Below are 27403 nucleotides of genomic sequence, written 5' to 3' on the forward strand. Positions count from 1 at the left end.
AGCTGCTAGAGATGCTGTCCCATCCAGCAAGAATTATGGCGAGTTAGGACTACACAACATAAAGAATTTATGTACTTACCATAATGTTCCATGTTTGTAGTCCATCTCGCCTACATTCTTGCGTGCCACCCTCCTTCCCCCTTCCTTATCCTGGAGGAACTGGTGGACTATCCATTATGCTTTCTGACCTTGCTATGGTTGTCCATCCACATGACATGGATAGTTTTACGAAGTACTTTTATTCTATGTACATAGTTATTGATAGCATACTTACTATTATGTATGTAGTTACTTTCTTGCAAACAAGATCTTGGGAATTGCCGTGATGCACCATGGAATAGGGGATAGCCTCGAGCCAGTAAAAGCTCTCTAGCTTTAGTATCGGCCGAGTTGGACCCGAGGATTGGCTCTGAACCCATCCAGCAAGAATGTAGGTTAGATGGACTACAGACATGGAACATTATGATAAGTACATAACTTCTTTTTATCTGGCATTAACCAATCCCCATGGGTGCCGATTAGTTGACAGTTTACTGTAGCTTTGAATGGAACGGGTACAGAAGTAGTGGATACAGTCAGTAAACTTAAAGCAGGGAAATCCCCAGTCAGTGATGGTTTTATGGTGGAATTTTACAAGATGTTTAGGAATATTTTGTTACCCCCAAGGCTATGGGTTTTAATGAGGGCGCTATGAATACTATCTTAACAGTTTTCTTTACTAAGACACCAGTAGTATTGGTGCCTAAATATGGGTAGGATGGATGGGTAGTTTCTTGTGAATTATACAACTGTTTCACTAATTACTGTGATGATTTTAGCTGCTACATCAGCTAAGAAGTTACAAAACTATCAGCCCAGGCTATTAATGGTAAGTTAATTGGGTTTTGTTTAATGATGCATAGAGGAAAGCAGCATGCTCCGGAGGAGGGCTGGAATAAAGTGGGGCTGGTATTTTTGAAATAAAAAAAAATTCTTTTGATTGGCCACTTCTTTTCAAGATGTTAAGAAATGTAGGCATGGGGCATATGTTTATGAACTGGATTTGCAGCATTATACAGGAATGTAAGGATGCAGTTAATGATGAATGAGTTAGCTCAGTCAGGAATTAAGTATCACAAGGGCACCCGACAGGGCTGTCCCCTTTCCCTGCTTTTGTTTATATTAATTATGGAGACTGTAGCGAAGCAGATATACATATATATGAAGTACATTCTTAGTGAATAAAAGTTGTTTTCAGATGTTTGCAGATGACTGCATGTTGGCAAGAAATTGACTGGGGTCTTGTGCTGTCAGGTTGGTGAGAATTTTCGAGCAGTTTAAATTATTTCTGGATTAAATTGCAATTGGACTAAAACTTTTCAAGTTAGGGTCAGTAAGGTACATTATACTATAGGAGGGGAGTGAAGTCCTTGTGAAACATGAAGTTAAGTGTTTACGGTTACTGATGGAGGAAATGGGCAGTGATTTGGTACATGTTAATTAATTAGATCTCTACCATATGATCTCTTCTTTTTTGAGAAATGGTTGCTTAGTCTGTCTTCTTTAATGGGTAGGAATAACTTACTCCAGGTGATTTTACATGTATTAGTAGACATATCAAAACTGTAGTCAGGTGATTGGTGAAAATTGAAGCCAGTTATGATAAATTTGTTTGAAATGGGAAAGGCAACACGATTACCAAAGACAGACTGACACTGCCTGTGCGGTGGTGGTAAAGGGATTGGGGCATGCCTGACTTCGGCCTGTATGCTTTGTCTACAGCTGTGGCAGTTGTTCTTTCTTGAGACCCTTGGCACTAGGATAAGGAATTCAACTCTGCATGGGGTGAATGGCAAGGTAATGAAATTCTTGATAGGCATATCCAGACCTTGAAGGGATCTTGTGAGTCTACCCTCCAAGTTCTGTGCGTGGGGCTATACTATTTAGATTCAGGGACAGTCTTTGCATTGGCATAGTTGATAGGCTAGAGTGGTCAAAATTGTTACGTTTGTTAAGAAAGTGCAATAATGAGAGAGAAAAGTGTGAGTTGTGGCCCATTTTTAAGGTTAATTTCCAAGTTCCACTGATAGTGAGCTTCATTACTGAGTAGTTAAAACAGGCTGTTAAAAATTGGATGAGGAGGAGTGGAGTTGGGGAGATTGTTGATGTTGGGAAGGTTCCCCCCTTAGAATTAATGGGAATGAAGGACAGCAAACATGTAGTAGGATTCATAAATTTTGATAAGACGTGTATAGAGCAGATAGGGATAGACTGCATAGGAGGTGAGAAGACAATGAGAATGTGAAATTATCTATAAGATGATTGGAGTGTAAGATTAAGTGGTAAGTTAAGTATCTTGCCAGGAGTTTTGGATCAAAATGTGCAGTGGGTGCATAGGTGGTTCAGAATACTAGCCTAGTTAAGCAGGGGATGGCATATCACTGATGTGAAATCTTGAAGATATGCAGAGCCTGAGGAAGGATATATTCATAAGTTTTGGGACTGTGGAAGTATCAAGGTTTGTTGAGAGGATTCTGTACAGGAAATTGAAACTTTTTTTAATGGAGGTTCCTAGCAAATTGGAGTTTTGTTTAAACAGGGAGGAGATGATCTTGGTTGGCCAGTTTCTGAAAAAATATATTACTTTTCTTGGGAGGTTGGGTTAGGAGCAAACTGGCAAAGACATGGAAAGAAAAGCATGCTGTAGAAAAAGGAGGCTGTTGGAGCAGTGTTGAGTCTATTATAGGATTGTATGTGCAGAAGAAAGTCAGGAAAATGATCAGATTTGTAAGGAATGGCATAAAGTATGGGAATTTTCTGTCTTTAAATTTTTAAATTGCCCGAAACATTGTGGGAGATATTTAAACGATGGTATATCATCTGATTTTTCTTGTTGTTATAGATGAAGTGGTTCTTTCTTTGTTTTAATAAAAAAGTAAAAAGCATGAAAAAACTTGGTGGTGCTTGCCTCCATGTTTACTGCATTGGAATTCCACTCGTTCAGTAAATTGTTGGCTATAAATTCTTTTTACCACAAAGCTTCAGTAGCATAAAATGCTTAACTTTTTAAGCTTGTAATGTGTCAGTCATGAAATTCTTATTCACTCATTTTATGTTTTGTCACTATGTATCAAGTCTGGAGGTAATAGTATTTGTGCATTTTTATAGACTAATAGACTTGCAAGTTTTTGGTTTAAAACAAATTGTTTCTAATTCTTTTAAGACGCTGTACAAGACCCAAGTTCGAGAATTAAAAGAAGAATGTGAAGAAAAGAATAAGCTGTGCAAAGAGATGCAACAGAAGATTCAAGAGTTGCAGGATGAGAGGTGAGGGGTAAAAAACATAAAAAAAAAAAAAGATTCATATTTTAACTGTTTTCTTCATGACGCATTTGATAGCGTTCTTTGGAATTAAAGCATAAACCTCAAAATTGGACTTTGTAAGAACTGGAATAGTTGATGGTTTGCTTTTGTTCAGGTGACTTGAGCTTTTACATCTAGGCAAAAAATCACTTTCTTGAATGCTTGTTTATGGAAATATTTTCAGAAAAATGAAAAATAATGCCTGTTTGTATAACCAACAGTATAAATAATACTCAGTCTTTCTCGAGCTGTGCAGCTGACATCTGAAATTTCAGCCGATGGTATGTTATAGTTAGTACCTCTTGGTTTTGGAAAAAATAATAGTAAACATAAATATTGCACATGTTCATAGTTAGTAGCAAACATCATTATTTCCAACACAGTCTATTGTACGTGGGGACTGACAGTACTTTTTTTTTTTATCTGCCACCGTAACATTTCACATTATGCCTCTCTGTGGCATGTAGCTCACTCAGTTACGACAATATGAACATAAATATGAAATAGTGTACAACAAATAAACACTGATTATCATCTCTACGTCAATACATCTTGCGCTAATCTTCTTTTCATTTTGTTTCTTACATCTTGCCATTTCATGCACTATTATTGTTTAAAGTACATAGACTGAGGAAATGTTTGTGATTTTTTGAAGCGTCTCTCATGCGTTTGTTTGCTTTTGTTTTTACTGGTTTGGAGAACATGCACTGTTAGCTGCTTGAATATATTGTACTACTTACATCCCTTTAAGGTTTACAGGTTTAAAATGTCTTTATTAAATCATCACATTTCAGACTATAACATGGGATTATATACATTGATAGAAAACAGAGCAAACTGTAATAACAATTTCCATCATCATTGTCATGCATTTTAAGTTTGTTTTCTTTTTCGCAGTTTTCATTCAATCCAACATATACACATGCTCCTCAATTCCCCCTTCCATTAAACCTCACTCCCAGTCACATAGGTGTGGCAAAGGGAGGTTTAGTCCCAGGTGCAGTGTATTAGATGGCTTGATCAGGAGGAATAGTAGTTCCTGCATTCTTTCTGTAGGTACAGAAAGGCAGATGTTCATCGTGTTACCCTGCTGCAGTCATTACACTTGGGTTATCCTGCCGTCAGGCGGTCCCGCAGTCTGCCCGAATTCCAAAGTCTTGGTCCGGCGTTGGTTGCTGTCGCTTCTTCCCTGACGTCAGTGCGTCAGGGGTATGTAAGGGGCAGCCGGCGCTATTTTCTTCAGTCTTTCTTGCCGCGCGGTGCCCGAAGCAGAAGCAGTTCGCAAGTGCCGGTCGGCCCACACCTGAGATTTTCAATTTGAATTTCAGTCCGAAGTCTTCATTAAAGCTAAGTACCCTGTTGGGGAACATTTTCTTGCCTCAGTCCGATGTCAGAAAAAGTTAACAATTGCATTTCTTGTGGGAAGCAAATACCTCATAAGGACTTCCATTCCTATTGTATTCCTTGCCTAGGCCCAGACCACGACGTCACAGGTTGTCGGTTTTGCGCTAGGTTTAATAAACGAACTTTTGAACGCCGTTTTGACTTCGCATGGCATTACTTTGGTAGGAAATATAATTATATCATGCCGTCGGAGCAGCCGACGACCGCCATTCATAAAAAACGCAAGGATAAGGACAGGCAGCCTAGGAATAAGCCAGACACTGAGGCCTCAGTTGGGACTGTCGCCGGTTCTCCGGTTTTCAGTGAGGCGCCTACGCAGCCCCTGACGACCGCAGAACTGGAACCCCAGACAGCTGGGGATTCCCAAGCGGAGTCTACTAGGCCGACGCAGCCATCTACCGACACTGGAGCAGAACTAGCAGAAGGTGTCTTCAGACCGACTACACTCACCATTAAATCTTATGCTAAACTTAAAACTCCTTTAAAACCAAAGAAAACTGTACATCAGTCTACAGTTCATGGCCCCATGCCTAAGAAACAGATGCTTAAGATGGCTGAAGATTTGATTACCCTTATCAGGGGTTCCCATCCCCCTCCTGATAAAAGACCAAGACAAGAGGAGGATTATGCATCCGCTGACCAGGTTTCTCTCTCCTCAGATTCTTCTGAGGAACAGGATTACACTTTTACACCTTATGAGGATTCTGATGCTGAAGATTCTATTCCCTCAGCATCTCCCCCTGAAGACTACTCCTTTGGGGAAACTTTACATACCATGAGGGAACATTTCCACTGGGAAGGCCAGGATTACTCAGATTGTAAGAAAAGGCTCCGAGAGTTCCTTTTACTACCCCAGCACAGACCTCTTGCTATCCCTCCTGTTTTAGATATTGTGGATGATGTTTACTTGGAGTCTAGTTTAAATCCAGACTCTCTACCTCTTGCTCCAGCCAAACCAGACAGATACTACAGAGTACCTGACTCACACAAATTCCTTTATAAAAGCCGTGTAGCTGACCCAGAAACAATTTCCCAGGGTCCTAAGAGAGCAAAAGCTTCTATGGCTAAAAATCCTGTGCCCTCTGAAAGGGATTCCAGAGCCCTAGATAGATGGGGAAAGAAAATATACAAACCCGGAAAAAAGCGATGGAAACAGTTGCTCAACAAGTCCAACCAAACACAAAATTCAACTTGAGCAAAGCGGAGTAAAAGGCTTGTAGAACGTACCACTCTTTATTGCACAAATCCAAGAACTCAACAGCACATTAACGCTTCACAAAACCAACAAGCGTTTTCGTTTCGAATGACTTCTTCAGATGAACAGAATGCATATCATACAACACTCCCAGCTTTATATATCATTAAGTTAATTGTCTAAAATTATTCAATAAAACAATAGAGTAATTAAATAATTAATTAATTCATATAACCAATCTTTCTTTTTATACATACATACATACACCTAACCTAAAGAAAAAACAACCCCATATTCTCATTTAACACAGTCCTAAAATTGCTACATCTTTAATATTATAGTCTATAATTAATCATCCAAATACATGTTAAAACCACATAAAAACTTATATAATACTCATAATAATTTAAAATTGTAAATTTATAACAATGGCATCTTCAGTTCAATACATATAAAAATAAATCGGTGGAAATAGCAAGAAATGCAATTTTTATACATAATGTGTACTACCCATGAAGGGAAAAAAAATATATAATACCAAAAGCAAGAATCTTTAAAAACTAGACATCATATAGGCACCTAAAGTTTTGCTGCTCTCATCTTTAACACTGGGGCAAGGGAAACCATATAATTAAGACCTGGGTGTTTATTAGCTTCCAGGGATAATTGCCAGAACAGTTCTTTATACTCTATAGAGGTCTCCCATAAACCTCCCCTTACATCCTTTTCCACCACTTCTAAAACAAAAAAATTAAAATTTGATTCCAGGCAGCATGTTTTATGTCTATAAAGTGCATTAGTAGTGCATTTGGTTCTTACTTCATAATTATGCTCATAGATTCTATTTTTCAGTTTTCTTTCTGATTTTCCCACATAGAACGCATCACAGTGGTCACATAATCCTATGTAAACTATCCCACTGGTTTCACAATTTGCGAAATGTCTGCTCTGGATCAGAAAGTCCCTACTACTAATGTAGATAGTCTCCCTAGTGCAAATAAAAGAACACTGGGAACAGCGTCCACACTTAAAAGTACCTACTTTTCCATTTCTAACTAAATTAATTGCATTTTTACCCTCCAAAATGGTTTTTAAGTTCTTCCCCCTCCTATAAGTACATTTTAGGGGGAAAACAAATATACTTTCAAGGTCTGAAATTTCTTTAAATCTACTCCATTCTTTCTCTAAAATTTTTCTTATCTTTACAGCTTCCCCACAAAAATCTAGTACAAAATTGCTTTCTCCTTCATATTTTTCTAGTTTTACTTCTCCATTATTCCATCCACATTTATCACCCAAAATGGGTTTAAATTTGTCCTGCCTCCCTATTCTAACCTCTTTCTCCACTGTCTCTATCAGTTTAGAGGGATATCCTCTATCTTTAAACATTTCACGTAACTTCATACACTCTTCATTAAAATCTGAATCCCTCGATGTCATTCTGCTTCCCCTTACATATTGTCCCTTGACAATACCTTTTTTCTGGTGGTAAGGGTGGGCACTATTGTAAGCTAAATAAGAGTTCAAGAAGGTTTCCTTCCTAAAAATTTTGGAAAGAAACCTTCATCGGCCTTCCCTATAGAGATATCAAGGTAGTTTAAGGTGCTCTTGTTAAGCTGATAAGTGAAATCCAGAAACTCAGTTGATTCTGTAATATATTTAAAAAATGCCAAGAATTCATTCTCTGATGCCACCCATAGGAAGCACACGTCATCCAAGTACCGCCTATAAAATTTCCAACAGTGAGTATATTCAGAATTGATGATATATTTGTCCTCCCAAGCGGACAAAATAATATTGGTATATATGGGGGCAGATCTCGCCCCCATAGCTACCCCCTTGATTTGCTTAAAACATTCGCCTTCATAATGGATATAATTGTTAGTTAGGACCACCTCCATCAATGTTAAAATAAGATAAAAATCATTATTGCTAAACTTTCCATATTTTACTAAGGCCTCTTCAAACCATTTCATACCTTCACCATATGGTATTGAAGAAAACAAGTCTACTATATCTATCGTAATAAAAATAATATTTTTATCATAAATCTCATGTGTTAAATTCCGTAAGAAATCCCGAGAGTCTTTAACCACACCACACCCTTCCATGGATAAATCCTTTAGTTTAACATCTAACCATTTGGCCAAAGGCGCAGTAACAGAACCCCCTGAGGCCACAATGGGTCTCGATGGCGGGTTTTCCACATTTTTGTGCACCTTGGCCACTCCAAAGATTGTAGGGACTCTTGGTTTTTCTACATAGAGATATTTAAAAGTCTGTAAACTGATGGAGCCTTCCAGCAATAAGTCATTTAACATCAAGTATATTTTTTTATTCCCCATATTTATTTCATTGATCGATGCCCTAACATATCTTTCCGAATTCTCGAGTACATCCATCATTTTTGCTTCATACGTAATTTGATCCATAATAACTGTCCCACCCCTTTTATCTGGCTTAATAGTTCGTATTGATGAGTCACTCCTTAAATCCCTTAATAAATTATTCTCCTCTTTAGTAAGATTATACATGATTTTGTTCTTAGGGAGTTCTATCCTTAATTTCTTTTCCATAAGGGCTTCAAAGTTCTTCAGTTGTGGGTGGAGGGGGGGTTATATATGCTCCTTTTCCTTAGTTCCTCTGTTCTATGCCCATTGGAATTCTGTCCCTGGAACAAAAGCTCAAAATTCTTCTTTCTTAAAAATAATTTTAGGTCAATTAATACCTTACTAATATCTGCCTTCTTGTTCGGAACAAATTTGAGCCCTTTGGAAAAAAGTGAAAAATGAACCTCACTAAGCTCCTTATTACTATAATTATAAATATTATAATCTTTAAACTTCCATACATGTCCTTCAACTATTATTAAATCTTGCACATATCCAGATTCAGTAGAATGCTGATCATTCATTACCACTGTTGAAAACCCTTGTTTTTGTTGATGTTGCCCCCCCCCCCATAATTGTAGTTTTTTTGGTAATTATTTTTTATTCTTTCCGATCTCCTTAAAGGAGGGTACTCAGAATAATCACTAAAGTTACCTATCTCATCTCTTGTTTCATGTGTCTCCCTTCTCAGGGGCTCTTTCTGACCCCAACCATTCTCATACACATTATTCCTAAAAGTAAATTCTCTGGGTTTTGGGTAGCTAACCTTCTCTTTATATTCCTTAATGTCCCTTTCTAATTTTCTACATTTCCTTTCATATACATTTCTAATACTATTTTCAATTTTATTTAATGTATCATAATATTTCTTTTGACATTCATCAATAGAAAATAATAGGTCTTCAGTTATTTTAGAATTAATTCCTTCAATTTTGCTATGTACATTTTCCATTTCCCTCTCATTTTCTTTTATGATAGCTTTCAGTATTTCAAAACCACAGTTGTCAAAGATGCCTATTAATTCATAATGAAACTCACTCCCTTCCCTTACTTTATTAGGGTATTTACAAATTCTTAAGCCTTTTGGCACTATTTTAAGCCTCAAACATTCCCTCAGATATGCATTCTCCATTTCAATATTCTTGTACTTAAATAACATCTCATCCAACATTCTAACATTACATTCATAAGTTAAATTAACATCAGTCTCAACATGTGAAGATAGTTTTTTCTCATTGAAACAATATTTTTTATGCATAATGCTTTTAAAGTCCAATTGGTACCTTTGACCATTCAGTTTTTGTCTTTGTCCATCGTCCGCCCTACCTAGGGCATCTGTACTTCCAACACTCGCATTGGACCTAAAAATCGAAGGATAGTCCTGACCAGAAGAGCCTGGTCCCATGTCCAAATGGTGTTTGTAGTTATTTCCATGTTTCCCAACTACTGCGGGTCCTTTCGCGCCATTGTACCTCCTCGCTAACATTTCCTGGTTACCCGGTACTTCAGTCGGTGACGTCAGTGGTGAGTGGCAAGTAGGCGTTAACAGCTCGATTAGCTGTGTTAATTGGACAGTTAGTTTATCAATCCTATCAGGGTCGCCACCTCCCTTCTCCGTACCCTTAGTAGCCATTGCAGCCTCCTCCATGTCCATCGAAATAAAAACCAAACCCGGAAAAAAGCGATGGAAACAGTTGCTCAACAAGTCCAACCAAACACAAAATTCAACTTGAGCAAAGCGGAGTAAAAGGCTTGTAGAACGTACCACTCTTTATTGCACAAATCCAAGAACTCAACAGCACATTAACGCTTCACAAAATCAACAAGCGTTTTCGTTTCGAATGACTTCTTCAGCTGAACAGAATGCATATCATACAACACTCCCAGCTTTATATATCATTAAGTTAATTGTCTAAAATTATTCAATAAAACAATAGAGTAATTAAATAATTAATTAATTCATATAACCAATCTTTCTTTTTATACATACATACATACACCTAACCTAAAGAAAAAACAACCCCATATTCTCATTTAACACAGTCCTAAAACTGCTACATCTTTAATATTATATTCTATAATTAATCATCCAAATACATGTTAAAACCACATAAAAACTTATATAATACTCATAATAATTTAAAATTGTAAATTTATAACAATGGCATCTTCAGTTCAATACATATAAAAATAAATCGGTGGAAATAGCAAGAAATACAATTTTTATACATAATGTGTACTACCCATGAAGGGAAAAAAATATATAATACCAAAAGCAAGAATCTTTTAAAACAAATACACATCATATAGGCACCTAAAGTTTTGCTGCTCTCATCTTTAACACTGGGGCAAGGGAAACCATATCATTAAGAAAATATACACCTCAGCAACTCTGGCTATGAGAGCATTAAATTGCCAGTTTCACATGTTGAAATATCAACAATTCCTTAAGTCTCAGTTAAAACAAAAAATGAGCACACATTCAGAACAGCCTGAATTCAAGGAAATGCAGGATCTGTTGCATGCAGCTGAACAGATGGGCAAACATACTTTACAATGCGGATTTGATTCATTGGAAGCGTCCTGTAGAGCAGCTGTTACTGAATCTGTCATACATAGACATGCTTGGTTAAAAGAACAAACCCTCCCTGACCATGTTAAAGCAAAAATATTGGATACACCTTTACAACAGGATGTATTATTTGGTGTCAAAGCAGAAGAGGTTTTAAAGAAAATGGAGGGTAAGGCAAAGTCTATGCAAACGGTCAAGGATTATTTGCAGGTACAACCCCCTCGTTTCAGCAGAAATTGGCCAACAAAAAACTGGTCCTTTCCAGCTTCAGACAGATCACAGAGGGGCAAATACAGATGCCCAAGGGGCAGAGGCCAGTCACAGGGCCCTTACAAACCTTGCCAATGGGGTTCTGCTACCCAGAAAGGAGGAGAAGACAAGGCCCCAGGCTAGCAGAAGGCAGACACAATGACTCTATCCTCAAACTACCAAGCAAATCTCTCCTGGCAACTCCCTTGGGAGGAAAACTAGCATTTTTTGCAGACAACTGGCACATCATCACACAAGACCAAATGGGTTCTAAACATTGTCTCTCAAGGATACAGATTCCACTTTCATACCTTACCAAGGATCAAAGGAATGCCAAACCTGCCACCAAATCAATGGGCAGAGGCACAAAAACAAATTACAGCTCTCATGAACATGAGAGCCATTCATCAGGTACCTGCACAGGAGCAAGGACAAGGATTTTACTCAAGACTATTCCTAGTCCCAAGAAAGGACAAAGCATGGAGACCCATTCTGGATCTTTCAATTCTGAACACGTATCTGCAAGTGCCAAAATGCAAGATGCTAACACTACAGCAGCTTCTTCCCATGCTGGGCAAGAATGCTTGGCTAGTCACTTTGAACCTCAAGGAGGCATACCTGCATGTCCCTATCAGAAAAAATTGCAGAAGATACCTCCGCTTCATTGCAGGTTCAACGCATTATCAATTCTCTGCACTGCCCTTTGGCTTATCTACTGCGCCCAGGGTCTTCACAAAATGCCTGGCACCAGTAATTGCATACTGCAGACAAAGAGGAATTCAAATATACCCATACCTTGACGACTGCCTTATTCAAACAGAAAGCAAGGACATTATTTTAAAGCATCTGGCATTTGTCAAACACCTTCTAAGTTGCCTAGGGTACACAGTAAATGCAAAGAAATCAAAACTAGTACCCTCACAAAACATAATATTCCTGGGTGCCAGCTTGAATACAACGGCCCAGATGGTTTATCTCACGCCAGACAAGCAACGACAGCTGTTTCAATATTTCAAAATAATGGTAACAAAGACCCAGCTCCCTGCAAGAAAAATTCTGCAGGCTTTGGGATTCATGGCATCTTGCATGCTACTAATACCATTTGCAAAACTGCATATGAGGAAGTTACAATGGTACCTGAAATGTGTATGGACTCAGCACAGCCACAGCTTGGAAACAGTGATACCACTCATTCCCTGCCTTCAACAGGAGTTTCTATGGTGGGCACAGGCATGTCACCTCAACAAGGGTCAGCCTTTCACCTTACCCACAGCCAGGCAAACTATGACAACAGATGCATCGGACTATGCCTGGGGAGCACACATGGCAGGGCAGTGCATTCAGGGAAAATGGACTACAGATCAGAGACACCTGCATATCAATCAAAAAGAAATGCTAGCAGTGCAGAATGCCCTAACAGCTTTCAAGGACCTTCTACACCCAGGACAACTACTAATAAAGACGGACAATACCACAGTTATGTGGTACATAAACAAGCAAGGGGGCACACATTCCTACCCTCTATGCAGGCAAGCAATGACCTTGTGGAACACTGCACTGTCTTACCAGGTTCAATTACAAGCACAATTCCTGCCAGGAAAGAAAAACACATTGGCAGACGACCTAAGCAGAAACATCATGGATCCACACGAATGGAAACTAGATCCACAAGTATTTGCAATGATAGTTCAAAAATGGGGACGCCCAGACATAGATCCGTTTGCCAGCCCCCACAACCACCAACTTCAAAAATCTTGCACAAGGACCTTCCATCCACTAACTTGGAAAGTGGATGCCCTCTCTTTCAGTTGGAAAACATTAACAGTTGCCTTCCCTCCACTGCCTCTTTTAGCAAAAGTACTGCTGAAAGTCAGATTAGAGAGGCCACAAATGATACTCGTTGCACCAGACTGGCCACGCCAGCATTGGTACCCAATTTTAAGGAACATGGCCCACGGCCCACCATGGATTTTGCCACAAATTCCTCACCTGCTCACCCAGCGAGACCATCAGATTCTACACAGCCAGCTCAAGACTTTAAACCTGGCTGCATGGCAAATTACTTAAACAACCAGCCAACACCTTTATCCAAAGCTGTTATGGATGTCATTCTGGAGGCCAGGAGGCCCAGCACCAGGAAAACCTATTCAGACAAATGGAAAAGATTTTGCGCCTGGAACCAGGCTAAAGGCTTAAACCCCCTTGATCCAAACATCCCTCAGATTCTACAATATTTAACTGAGATGTTACACAAAGGACTTTCCTTTTCATCTATTAAGATCCACGCCTCAGCAATTTCAGCTCATTACAGCACGGATCCTCCTTTATTTTTACATCCACTCCTAAGACAGTTCCTCAGAGGGGCTAAGAACTTAAGACCGCCAAGGAGAGCTCCAACACCTACTTGGGATCTCAACTTTGTTCTGGAAAAGCTTACACTGCTGCCCTTTGAACCAGCTTTTTCAGCTGATTTAAAATTTCTTTCTTGGAAAACTGCCCTACTACTAGCAATAACCTCAGCTAGAAGAGTCTCAGAGCTACAGGCACTAATGGCAGTGGAACCTTTCATCATTTTTCATCAAAACAGACTTTCTCTATGAACTAATCCTTCCTTTGCCAAAGGTGGTATCCAGTGTGGCCTTAAACCAAACCATTCACTTGGCCACCTTCTTCCCAAATCCCCAGAACAAAGGAGAAAGACTCCTGCACTCTTTGGACATTCACAGGCAATTACGTTACTACTTGGATAAAACTAAGGCTTTCAGAAAAACTGACCAGCTTTTTGTAGCCTATGCTACAGGCTCACAAGGAAAAGCTATCTCAAAACAGACCATTTCAAAATGGATAGGGCATTGCATACGTTTCTGGTACACACATCATGGGAAACCAGTACCTGCTAACATTAGGTCCCACTCCACCAGGGCTACAGCAACATCAGCAGCCTTTCTCAGGGGAGTGCCAACCAAGGATATTCTGGAAGCTGCTACTTGGAGTTCAGTGCACACCTTCACCAAACACTATCACTTACCTCTATACTCCAAGACTAGAGCTGGTTTTGCCACTGCAGTTTTGCAGGGCCTACTAGCTTCTTCTAACCCTGTTTGACTCCACCTCACATCCTTAGCTTTGGGATTCAAACCAAGTGTGATGACTGCAGCAGGGTAACACGATGAACATAGTACAGTTTTGTACCTACCATAAATGTAGATGTTCGAGTGTTCACCCTGCTGCAGTCCAGGTTACCCTCCCTCCATCCCCTCTGAACTAATCTCAAACACTTTATCCTATACTACCTCTGTGGTGTATTTGCTTGTGCCTAAGGGTTTTGTTTGATTTTTATATAGCCATATGTATGTATATATATATATATATATATATATATATATATATATATATATATATTGGCTACCTATTGGGGGCACCTGACATCTGGGGCAAGAAAAACTGAAGAAAATGGCATTGGATGCCCCTTATATACCCCCGGCGCACTGACATCAGGGAAGAAGCGACAGTAACCGACGCCAGACCAAGACTTTGGAATTCGGGCCGACTGCGGGACTGCCTGACGGCAGGATAACCCAAGTGTGATGACTGCAGCAGGGTGAACACTCGAACATCTACATTTATGGTAGGTACAAAACTGTACTTTCAGAGCTGCCTTTGAGTTAAGCTGTGACAAGCCATTGTTGGCTTGCTGCATAAAAAAAAAAAAACACTTTTTTTCTCTTCAGTGGAAGAGAGGTGGGGGAGGATGTGTCTGCAGCAACTGGCTTGCTACAGTACAAAAAAATAAAATCTTTTTTTATTTATTTTGTGCTCTAAAATGGAATACTGATTGGGATCCCAATGTATTAAGCGTATTGGGTAGAGGTGGGGGAAGGCATGGACTTGTCTGTAGTAAGTCAATTGCTACAGTAAAGTCTTAATCCCCCCCCCCCCTTTGGAGTGGAGCAAATTGGGGTGTGGGTCTGACAGTAATAAACTGATTTAACAATTAGCTGGATATAGTAAAGTGCTTTTTTTCCAAACTTAGAGTTGAGGGGGTAAGGTGATTCACTGGGGAGTGCCACTGGATGATAGATGAGGTAGCTATGGCTCTGTTCACTCCTCCTCCTGAGTATTATGCTGCATTTATTGTTACTATAAATTCTATTTATTTCTACAAAATTTGAGTCTTCCTTCTTCTAAAGGTCGCACCTCAGTTCTTTTTTTATCTCCTGTACAATATCCTGAACTTCCTTTACGTTTGGAATAGATTTTGATTTTCATTTTCTAGTAGTTGCTTTTTTGGCATTTGGTATCAAACTTGGTAAGGCCTTACTTATGTGTAGGCAATTCAGATCCTGTAGCTAGCTCAAAGTAATCATTTTGTTAGTTGTTCCCCAAATATTTCTGTTTGTAGGGGAATTTTTTAAATTTGGAAGTTATTCAGTCCAAAAAACATGTTCCCAGTTACCACTCACTTCCCCATCAAATCTCTTGTCATTTGTCTACATGTGGAAAAATTCTCTGCCTTCAGTAGTTATTTGCCTTTAATGATTTTACTGTGGGATGCACTATCTTGGTACCGTTGGACAAAGACAGAGAGCCATGGCTGCCGAGATAACTCATTTTTAACTGTATCTTCATGTTAATATCTTAAGCTGTAATAAACTAAACGCACAATGTTTTTTTTTTTTTGCAGTGTTAGAAGTCAGTGAATTCACAGTTTATGTATCAGTACTGCAGAGTGCTGTACTGCAAAAATCCAGAATTATAATTTTCTCTAAAATTTCTGTACCCGCATGTTCTTCATGTTTCACTGTTGCAGTCATTACATTTGGGTAATCTGCTGGCAGGTTGCCCTCAGTCAGCCTGAATATCAAAGTCTTGGGTCCTGCGTCAGTTGCTGTCTCCTCTTAAATGAACTCAGGTCATCAGGGGTATAAAACATGCAGCCAATGACATTTTATTCAGTCTTTCTTGACACGCGGTAGCAGAAGCAGTTTGCAAGTGCCGGTCAGCTGACTCCTGAAATTTTCACATTCGAGTTTCAGAACCAAAGTCTTCAACTAAAGCTAAGTACTCCATTGGGGAAACTTTTTCTTGCTCCTTACCGATGTCAGTAAAAGTTAATAACTGCATTACTTGTGGGAAGCAAATACCTCATAAGGATTTTCATTTGTACTGTATTCCTTGCCTAGGCCCAGATCATAACGTGTCTTGCTGTCGGTTTTGTGCTAGATTTAACCAACGCACTATTAAGCGTTGGTATATTTTTGCTTCAAAATATTTTGGATCCAGATTTAATTACCCTGAAATGTCGTCGGTTAGCAATCCGACTACCGGAGTTCACAAAAAACGCAAAGAAAGAGAGACAGACCGTCGAGGTCCAAAACTGACGACGAAGCTTCTCCTAAGCCAGTTGCCGGTTCGCCGGTACTCAGTGAGGCGCTTTCGCAGCCCCTGATACCAGCTACGTTTGAGTCGCAGGCCTCTACCGAGACCCATGCAGAGTCCGGTATGCCACGAGATTTTCAGAGTATTGAACCCGCGGATGTCTCTCCCTTGGATGGGTCTGGAGCCACTGAGCAGGCACCGGCTTCCGAGGGAGTTTTCAGGCCTCAACATTTTTATATAAAACCGACGCCAGCTTCAAAAACAACATCAAAAACATCTAAGTCTAAAAAACTGATGCATGAGCCACGTGTTCAGGCCCCTATGCCTAAAAAATAGATGATCAAAATGGCTGAGGACTTAATTACCTTGATCAGGGGTTCCCATCCCACCCCCACCCCCCACTAAGAGGCCTTGGCAAGACACTGATTATGAATCTTCAGATCAGGTTTCCATTTCTTCTGATTCCTCTTCTGATCAAGAATTTTCTATTCCACCCTATGAGGATTCAGATGCAGAAGCATCCATCCCATCTGCATCTCCTGATGATTATTCTTTTGGAGAAACCTTGTATACTTTAAGGGAACATTTTCATTGGAAGAGTCAGGATTTCTCTTAATCAGAAAAGAGGCTTAGGGATTTCCTTCTTCCTCAGCATAGGCCTTTGGCAATACCTCCTGTATTAGACATTGTTGTTGATGTGTGTTCAGAATCAAGCATGGCTCCTGATTCCCTACCTCCAGCTCCTAGTAAGCCAGACAGATATTACAGGGTTCCTGACTCCCACAAATGTCTATTCAAAAATCCTGCTGCTGATCCTGAGACTATCTCACAGGGTCCCAAAGGTGTAAAGGCCTCTACAGCCAAAAATCCTACCCCTTCTGATAGAGATTCCATGGTGCTAGATAGATGGGGAAAGAAGGTTTATACGTCTGCAACCTTGGCAATTAGGGCCTTAAACTGCCAGTTTCATATGCTTAAATATCAACAGCATGTTATGGGCTTATTAAAACAGAAAATGATGTTGATTTCTGATTGTTTTGAAAATAAAGAATTACAGGAATTATTGCATGCAGCAGAACAGGTTGGAAAGCATACTTTGCAATGTGGTTTTGATTCCTTGGAGGCCTCTTGCAGGGCCGCATTTACTGGATCTGTGATTAGAAGGCATGCCTGGCTCAAGGAGTAAAATCTGCCTGGTCATGTTAAAGCTAAATTGCTGGATGCCCCTTTACAGCATGATACTCTGTTTGGTAATAAGGCAGAAGAGGTTTTAAAGAAAATGGAAGACAAAGCGAAATCTATGCAAACTGTAAAAGATTTCTTGCAAGTGCAGCCACCCAGGTTCAGTAGGCACTGGCCTACTAAAAATTGGTCCTTTCCTGAGTCCAACAGAGCCTCTCAAGACAAATCCAGGGGCTCAAAAGGCTCTAGATACCAATCACAGGGTTCTTACAGGTCAAAGCAATGGGGTGCCTCCACCTCCATATCTGGAAGGAACAAAGCACAACCCTACAGTAAGCAGTCTCAATGACTTCCCTCTACCTTTTCCAAGCACTTATCTTTTGGCAGCCCCCTTGGGGGGAAAATTAGCACTTCATGCTCAAAATTGGCCTTTAATTACCCAGGACAAATGGGTATTAAACATAGTATCCCAGGGGTACAGATTTCATTTCCATACTTTGCCAATTCCAAACGGTTGGTCAGATCTGCCACAAAATCAATGAGCAGAGGCTCAAAAACAAGTTACATCCCTTATGGATATGGGGGCTATTCAACCAGAACAGGAAAAGGACAAGGTTTTTATTCAAGACTTTTCCTGGTACCCAGAAAAGATAATGCCTGGCGTCCAATACTGGACTTATCGATTTTGAACACATACCTGGACATTCCAAAATTCAAAATTCTGACTTTGCAACAGTTACTGCCTATACTGGGCAGGAACGCTTGGTTAGTGACTCTCGACTTAAAAGAGGCATACCTGCATATCCCAGTAAGGGAATCGTGCAGAAGATCCCTCCACTTCAAGGCAGGTTTTTTGCATTACCAATTCTCTGCACTGCCCTTTGGCTTATGTAATAGCCCAGGATCTTTACAAAGTGCCTGGCACCAGTAATTGCATTTTGCAGACAAAGAAGCATACAAATTTATCCTTACCTGGACGACTGTCTCATTCAAGCAGAGAACAAGGACATTCTTCTTCAACATCTGGCGTTTGTCAAAAGGCTTCTAAGATGCCTAGGGTGCACAATAAACGAAAAGAAATCACAACTGGTACCCTCTCAAATATTTACATTCCTGGGTGCAAGCTTGAATACAACTGCCCAGATGGCTTACCTTACGCCAGACAAACAAAGGCAACTGACAACATACTTCAAACAGATGGCAACAAAAACCCAGTTATCTGCAAGACAAATTCTGCAGGGTTTGGGGTTCATGGCATCCTGCATTCTACTAATTCCATATGCAAGACTGCATATGAGGACACTTCAGTGGTACCTAAAAAGTTTATGGAGTCAACATTGTCACAGTCTGGAAACAATGATTCCTCTCATTCCCTGCCTACAACAGGAGTTTCTTTGGTGGGCAGAGACATGTCACCAAAACAAGGGACTGTCATTCACTCTACTCCCTGCCACCTGAACCCTAACTACAGACGCATCAGACTATGCTTGGGGGGCCCACCTGGCGGGGAGATGCATGCAGGGCATATGGAGCCCCAAACAAATGCATCTGCATATCAACCAGAAAGAGATGCTAGCTGTTCAGAATGCTCTGACAGCCTTCAAGGACTTACTTCATCCAGGAAAACTACTGATAAAGATGGACAGCACCACGGTTATGTGGCACATAAACAAGCAGGGGGAGTACACATTCTTACCCCCTTTGCAGACTAGCCATGTCATTGTGGAACACAGCTTTGACTTACCAAGTACATCTTCAAGCTCAATTCCTGCCATGAAAACAAAACACTCTGGCAGACAACCTAAGCAGAAATCTTATGGAGCCTCACGAGTGGAAACTGGACCCACAAGTCTTCAGCGTGGTAACACAGAAATGGGGGAGCCCAGACATAGATCTATTTGCTTCTTCCCAAAATTATCAACTGGACAAATTCTGCACAAGGACTTATCACAGACAAGCATAGAAAGTGGATGCCCTATCCTTCAGTTGGACAAACCCATCAGTCTGTGCCTTTCCCCCTCTGCCTCTTATCTCCAAGGTCTTATTAAAAGTCAAACAGGAAAAAACAAAAATGATCCTGATTGCTCCGGACTGCCCTCACCAGCACTGGTACCCAATTCTAAGGAATATGTCTCAACTCCCTCCTTGGTACTTGCCTCAAATACCTCATCTACTGTCTCAGCAGAACAATCAAATTCTGCATACTCGGCTCCAAACTCTGAACCTTGCAGCATGGCTGATCATTTAATTATTCAAATAACACCTCTCAGTAAATCTGTGATGGATGTAATTTTGGAAGCCAGAAGGCCTAGTACTAGAAAATCTTACGCTGATAAATGGAAGAGATTCTGTGCTTGGAACCAAGCACAAGGAACTGACACAGCAAAACCAAATATCCCTCAGATTTTACAATACTTGACTGAGATGCTTAACAAGGGCCTATCTTTTTCTTCAATAAAAATCCATGCCTCTGCCATCTTGGCTCATTACAACACAGAGCCTCCCCTCTTTTCTCATCCTCTGTTAAGACAGTATCTTAGAGGGGCCAAAAATTTAAGGCCTCCCAGAAGATCACCAACTCCTGCATGGGACCTCAACTTTGTGCTGGAAAAACTCACCCTGCCTCATTTTGAACCAGCCGCTACTGCGGATTTAAAATTTTTATCTTGGAAAACAGCTTTCCTCTTGGCAGTCACTTCAGCAAGAAGGGTTTCAGAGCTACAGGCTCTCCTGGCTGTGGAGTCTTTTATTACATTTTACCCGGACAGGGTGTCCCTCAGGACCAATCTTTCCTTTATGCCTAAGGTGGTATCCAGTGTGGCTCTTAACCAAACAATTCATGTGCCAACATTTTACCCAAATCCGCAGAACAAGGTGGAGCGGATTCTGCATTCATTGGACGTACACAGACAGCTAAGATTCTACTTAAACAGGACCAAATCTCTAAGAAAGTCTGAGCAACTACTGGTGGCATTTGCTTCAGGATCAGAGGGGAAGGCCATGTCAAAGCAGACTATTTCTAAGTGGATAACCCACTGCATTCGTTTCTGCTACTTGCACCATGGTAAACCTGTACCCAAGGGAATAGGGTCACATTCCACCAGGGCTGCTTCTACCTCAGCAGCCTTTCTCAGAGGAGTTCCAACCAAAGACATTCTAGAAGCTGCTACTTGGAGCTCTGTTCATACCTTCACAAAGCATTATCATTTGCCTCTGTCTTCCAAATCCAGGACAGGCTTTGCCACTGCAGTTCTGCAGGGCCTCATAGCCGCTCCTAATGCTATTTAGTTCCATCCTCCCATCCATAGCTTTGGGAATCTACCCAAATGTAATGACTGCAACAGTGAAACATGAAGAACATAGTACAGTTGTGTACACTTACCATAAATGTAGATTTTCGAGTGTATTCACTGTTACAGTCCAGGTTACCCACCCGCCATCCCCCTTTTCTATAACTTCTCTTTCCTTCACTATATTCTACAGCCGTTGTGGTGTATTTGCTTTTAGATGAAGGTAAAGTTTATGTTGCTAAAAGTGCATGTACATTTAGTGCTGTTTATTTTTACACACACACACACACACACACACATATACATGTATATATATATATATATATATATATATATATATATATATATATATATATATATATATATATATATATATATATATTTTTTTTTTTTTTTTTTTTTTTTGCTCCCCATTTGGGGGGCACCTGACATCTGGGGCAAGAAAAACTGAATACACTCAAGCATCTACATTTATGGTAAGTGTACACAACTGTACTTTTTCAGTACAGCTTAGACATGTGGTATCAGCAGTACTTCTGTTCAGGTGATGTGGGCTTTTACAGCTTGGCAAACAATCCCTTCTTTGATTAGTCCTGAAAAGCCTCCCCCTTTGTGATAACAGTTCTTCAACCTAGCATTATGCACAGTTGGACTACCCTTGTTTCTCCTGCCAACCTTGTTCATTTGGGTCTCCTGACACAGTGTAGCAATTGCCTTGTACATTGGCATCCCTCTACTAATAACTCACTCTAGTACAGTATGTGAGAGATGTATCTGCACCAAGAATCTTGAGTCTTTGCTCTCTCACACTCGAAACAGTAACACTGAAGAGGTTGTCAACCCATCCACCACTTCACATACACATAGTACCACTACTCATACACATAGTACTCGTCAAATATGAAAGTAAACATATGCAGAAGTTCTCTCAGAAAACTTACTGAAACACCGAGACCTCCAAAACACAAGACTGCTACAACTAACACAGTTCCCACAGCACCCAACACCAACATCTCATCTACCCAGCCCGTAAGGCATAACACTCAAAAAAGACAAATGTTCTCATCAATCGACACTCGACAGTGAGACGCATGTATGTTCCACTCACCAGGTCGGATAAGGAGAAAGTCACGGTCAGATGCCTGTCCGCTGTGAGGATTCGTCAGATCACATATGCAGTCAGGTCTGTCAGCAACAGGTACCGTTATGACTCTGTCATAGTTCATGTTGGAGTGAACAACCTGAGATGTACCTCCCTAGACTGTATGAAGGAGATATGATCGAGCTCTCTGAATATGTATCACAGGCAGGTTATGTCCCTAGCCTCTTGAGCAGCATACTATCCTCACCTAGAATGATGCCACAGTGTATACAAAAAAATGACTGATTTTAATAATTGGCTTAGTTTTTGGTGTCATTCAAAGGGCATCTGGTTTCTGTCAGCCTGGGAAGTCATGATCAACATACCTCACTGTTTTGTCAGAGACCGTTTGCACCTGACGCCACTAGGCTTTCAGCTGCTGGCAAAGGCTGTTGTCTCCCTAATAGTGTCTTTGTTTAGGTAAGGTCTCAAAAAAAAAAACTTACCAACATGAAATTTGCCAATCATAACAAAAGGGTCATGTTGCTAAATGCTAGGAGCTTAAATCAAAAACTGCACTCCCTGGAAGCACTTCTGTCATGTAGATGTCTATGCAGTCACAGAAACCTGGTTTCAAGGCCTCATATAGTACCCCAGCCTTTCAAGGCTACAGTGCCTTCCACACATTCAGACCAGAAAATGAACATGTGAAAATCAAAGGAGGCGTTGTTTCTATCTATATGAGAGATAAATTCCCCAACCGTCTAGTTACATTGGACAACTCCATGGAGTTACTCCAAGTTTAGATTACTGTGGATAAGACCTCCATTCATTCATAGCCAATTATAGATCCCCCTCCATTGGTCATGACACGCACGAAGCCTACTTGACTAAACTAGAGTCTGTCCAAATATTCCCAAACACTCTGGTTATGGGGGATTTCAGTTATCCCACCATTAACTGGGAAACCTAATCTTGCCCTAACTCACTAGCATAAAAGTTCCTGGACTTTAACTCAAATGCCCTGGAATAAATTGTTCATACCTCGACAAGAACTCACAAAGTTGTACTAAACAACTTCACCAAGGCAAACTATACCCTCCTAGGGGAAGGTATAAATGCATTCCAAGCTCCACCTCCAGCTGGAAGTGGTAACTACACCGAAACTTACACTAAAGCCATGTACAATCACTTGCATAAGTGTATAGACTTGGCTATACCAGAAAAAAATCAGTGGTAGAGCCCCAAATAAAAACAAGCTGTCATGGTAGACATCCAGCATCAAGAAATGCAAAAAGTTGCTGTCCAAGAAAACAAAGGTGAGGCCCCAACTATGGAAAAGCATCCTCCTCAGCCTCAGCAGGCAAATAAGACAACATGTCAAATCCTCTAAAGGCAACTTTGAGAAATATTTAGCAAGCACAGCCAAGGCTAGCCATAAGGCCTTTTACAGCTACGTACATAGCCTAAAAGATAGGACCCAAGCATGTGCTGAACTAGTGAGTAACGTTATCACACACACTGATCCCACAGAGGAAGCAAACCTGCTAGTGGATAGTTGTGGGGAAAAGTTCACTCCCTTATCCACTCCAAACTTATCACAAACCTTACAGCAAATATTTCCACCACCCTACATATCTGAAGAGCATCTCAAGAGGAGGGTTGGTAGGGTGGCCTAATGGTTAAGGTGTTTACCTTACAAACACAAGGTGCAGGGTTTGAGTCTCACAAGGGATAATTGGCTAGGCTTAAAATGGCTCGCAAGGGCAGTTAGCTTAGTACTAATCTATGAACCTATTAAAGCCTTGTCCAAGGCAAAAAAAACACAGCCTCTGTGGGACCAGATGGCATCCCAGGCTGTCTTCTAAACAGGGTAAAACATGAACTAGCATCACCACTGACAGCCTAACCACAGGCTTTGTTCCTGCAGAATGAAGAATAGCAGCAGTTATTCCACTCCACAAAGGTAACCTAGCAACAGACCCAAGTAGTTATAGACCCGTAAGTCTGACCAGCCTCATCTGTAAGGCCATGGAATGTATCATTGTGGACCTCATAAAATAAAGACATAGGCAACCTCCAAACCCTGGATCCAACCCAATTCGGCTTCATCAAGGGCAGATCCTACCTGTTAAATCTGGTGGATTTCTTTGAAAATGTGTCCAGGACCATTGACGAGGGCAAATCTGAGCACACGGAATACCTCGAATTGGCAAATGCTTTTGACATAATCCCACACTCAGGAATTACCAATATACTTAGCAAACTGAATGTAAATCCCTTTGTTATAAGATGGGTTGCCAACTTGCTCACAAAAAAGCCGCACACTATCACAGTGGGTGACTCCACATTAACCAGCAGACCTGTCACCAGTGAGGTGCCACAATGGTTAGTGCTGGGCTCCCTACTGTTTGGTGTATACTTCTCAGACGTTCAGACCAAAAGTAAGAGGTTGTGACTGACCAAGTTTGTGGACAACTGCAAACTAGGTGCAATTATTGAATCCCCGAATTATGTCAGTATACTCCAGGAAGGTCTTGCACAGACCAATGACTGTTGTCTTAGTCATGGTCTCAAACTGACTGCAAAGAAATGCATCGTCATTCCCTTCAGCAAAAACAATGCCCCTTCACACTATCAAGTCAAGAACAATACCCTAAGTACTTAAGAAGATAAAGGATCTGGGATCACAAGTTGACTGTGACCTTAACTTTGACCACCATGTGTCTACTGTAGTAAGGAAGGCTTTCTGTGTAGCAGACTTGATTAGTGAAGGCATCACCTCAAGAGCAAAGGAGGTTATAACCCCTCTATACTCTGCACTAATCAGGCCCATAATTGAGTATACCACCTCGTTTGGCATGTACTGTACAAAGCACCTGCAGCAGTTGGAGAGACCTCAGAGGTTTCTAACCAGGAAGATCAAGGAACTCCAGCACGTGCCTTACACTGACTGACTAAAGTCCCTGTCACTATACTCTGTATCATATAGACTTCTTAGGGAGAGTTTTGCTGGCTTACAGAGCAGTCTCAAACCCAAACCTAATGAGCTTGCTGCACGTACGTAAATCAAATGGGACTAAAGCTACCCGCACTAGGGACCTAAATATGGCCTTCGACTTAAGTAGGACATGCTGGAGGGACAGATTTCTCTCCCAGCAACTGCCTTGTCTTTGGAATAGGCTAACAATTCATGTGAAACAGAGCACCTCTGTGACACTGTTCAAAAGGAACCTGGATGAGTGGATGGGGCACCATAAATTCTTACTGGGGATAGCGCCCACCACCCTGTTGGACATGGGCAGTCATTACTAAATGCAGTCTTGGGTACTGACTAAGAATATCTACGATATTACATTAGGGTGAAATGGCTAGGCTTGAAATGAGCTCCAGGTCGATACCCTAGTAAACTCCTATAATCCTATGAATGCTTGCTTGTTGAAGTATTTACAGAGATATGAAAAGTAATAGCTGTTTGTATAATTAACAGTATAAATGACATTCCGTCTTTCTCAAGCCGTGCAGCTAACATCGTGTAAGGCATCAGCCAGTGGTATGTTATAGTTTGCAACTCTTGGATGTTCTTCGTGTTTCACTGTTGCAGTCATTACATTTGGGTAATCGGCAGGTTGCCCTCAGTCGGCCTGATTAACAAAGTCTTGGGTCCTGTGTAGGTTGCTGTCCCTTCTTCCATGACGTCAGGGGTATAAAACATGCAGCCGATGCCATTACATCAGTCTTTCTTGCCGTGCGGTGCCCGAAGCAGAAGCAGTTCACAAGTGCCAGTCGGCCGACTCCTGAAATTTTCGTTTTTGAGTTTCAGAACTGAAGTCTTCAACTAAAAGCTAAGTACCCCTTTGGGGAAACTTTTTCTTGCTCCTTACCGATGTCAATAAAAGTTAATAATTGCATTACTTGTGGAAAGCAAATATCTCATAAAGATTTTCATTTGTACTGTATTCCTTGCCTAGGCCTTGACCACGACGTACCTTGCTGTCGGTTTTGTGCTTTATTTAATCAGCGCACTGTTATCGGTACATCTTTGCCTCTAAATATTTCGGTTCTTGGTTTAATTATCCAGAAATGATGTTGGTTAGCCATATGACTACCGGGATTCCAGAAAAAAGGCAAAGATAAAGACAGAGCCCGTCGAGGTCCGAAACTGCCGACAACACTTCTCCTAAGCCAGTCGCCAGTTCACCGGTACTCAGTGAGGCACTTTTGCAGCCCCCGATACCCGCTTACTTCTGACTCGCAGGCCTCTATTGAGACCCATTCGGAGTCCGGTATGCCACGAGATACTTCACCTATGGAACCCGCGGATGTCTCTATCTTGGATGGGTTCAGAGCCGCTGTGCAGGCACTGGCTTCTGAGGGTGTATTCAAGCCTACAGACTTGCATATTAAACCGACTCCACCTTCTGTATTAAGGCCAAAATCTCGATCTATGTCTAAAAAAACGACGGCCAGGCCGCATGTTCAGGCCCCTATGCCTAAAAAACAAATGATCAAAATGGCTGAAGATCTTATTACTCTAATCAGGGGTAGTCAGACCCCCCCCTTCTAAGATCTTATTACTCTAATTAGGGGTAGTCAACCCCCCCCCCCTTCTAAGAGGCCTAGGGCTGAACTTGACTATGAATCTTCTGATCAGGACACTTGTTTCTTCTGATTCTTCTGACCTGGATTTGTCCATACCTACTTATGAGGATTCTGATGCAGAGGATTCCATTCCTTCTGCTTTCCCCCCTGAGGGCTTTTCTTTTGGGGAAACTTTACATACCTTAAGGGAGAATTTCCACTGGGAAAGTCAGGAATTTTCTGATTCAAAAAAGAGGCTTAGGGATTTCCTTCTACTACCTCAGCAATAGGCCTTTGGCTATACCTCCTGTACTACATATTGTTGATGATGTGTTTTCGGAATCCAGTATGGCCCCTGATTCCCTGCATCTGACTCCTAGTAAACCTGACAGATACTACAGGGTTCCTGAGTCCCACAAGTTCCTTTTCAAAAATCCTGTTGTGGATCCAGAAACCATTTCTCAGGGTCCCAAGGGCATTAAGGCCTCTTCTGCTAAAAATCCTACCCCTTCTGATAGATATTCCAGGGCACTGGGCAGATGGGGTAAAAAGGTTTACACTTCTGCAGCCTTGGCAGTCAGGGCTTTAAACTGCCAATTTCATATGTTAAAATATCAGCAGCATATTATTGGACTGCTTAAACAGAAAATAATGTTGATTTCTGACTGTGTGGAAAATAAAGATTTACAGGATTTATTGCATTCTGTTGAACAAGTTGGAAAACATACTTTGCAATGT

At 40.9% G+C, this 27403-nt stretch overlaps 1 protein-coding gene across 1 annotated transcript in view; it reads left to right on the top strand.

Moving 5' to 3' along the window:
- The window catches only part of ROCK2 (Rho associated coiled-coil containing protein kinase 2), a gene marked incomplete in the record, with an annotated part of 2656097 nt that overhangs the window by 1723998 nt on the left and 904696 nt on the right, over positions 1-27403 (top strand). The window contains 1 exon segment of the mRNA XM_044082273.1: positions 3203-3306. Coding sequence (XP_043938208.1) covers positions 3203-3306 — 104 coding nt within the window.

The sequence above is a fragment of the Protopterus annectens genome, chromosome 1.part1, assembly GCF_019279795.1.
Source record: "Protopterus annectens isolate FY-2018-M chromosome 1.part1, PAN1.0, whole genome shotgun sequence".
NCBI classification, from domain to species: Eukaryota; Metazoa; Chordata; order Ceratodontiformes; family Protopteridae; genus Protopterus; species Protopterus annectens.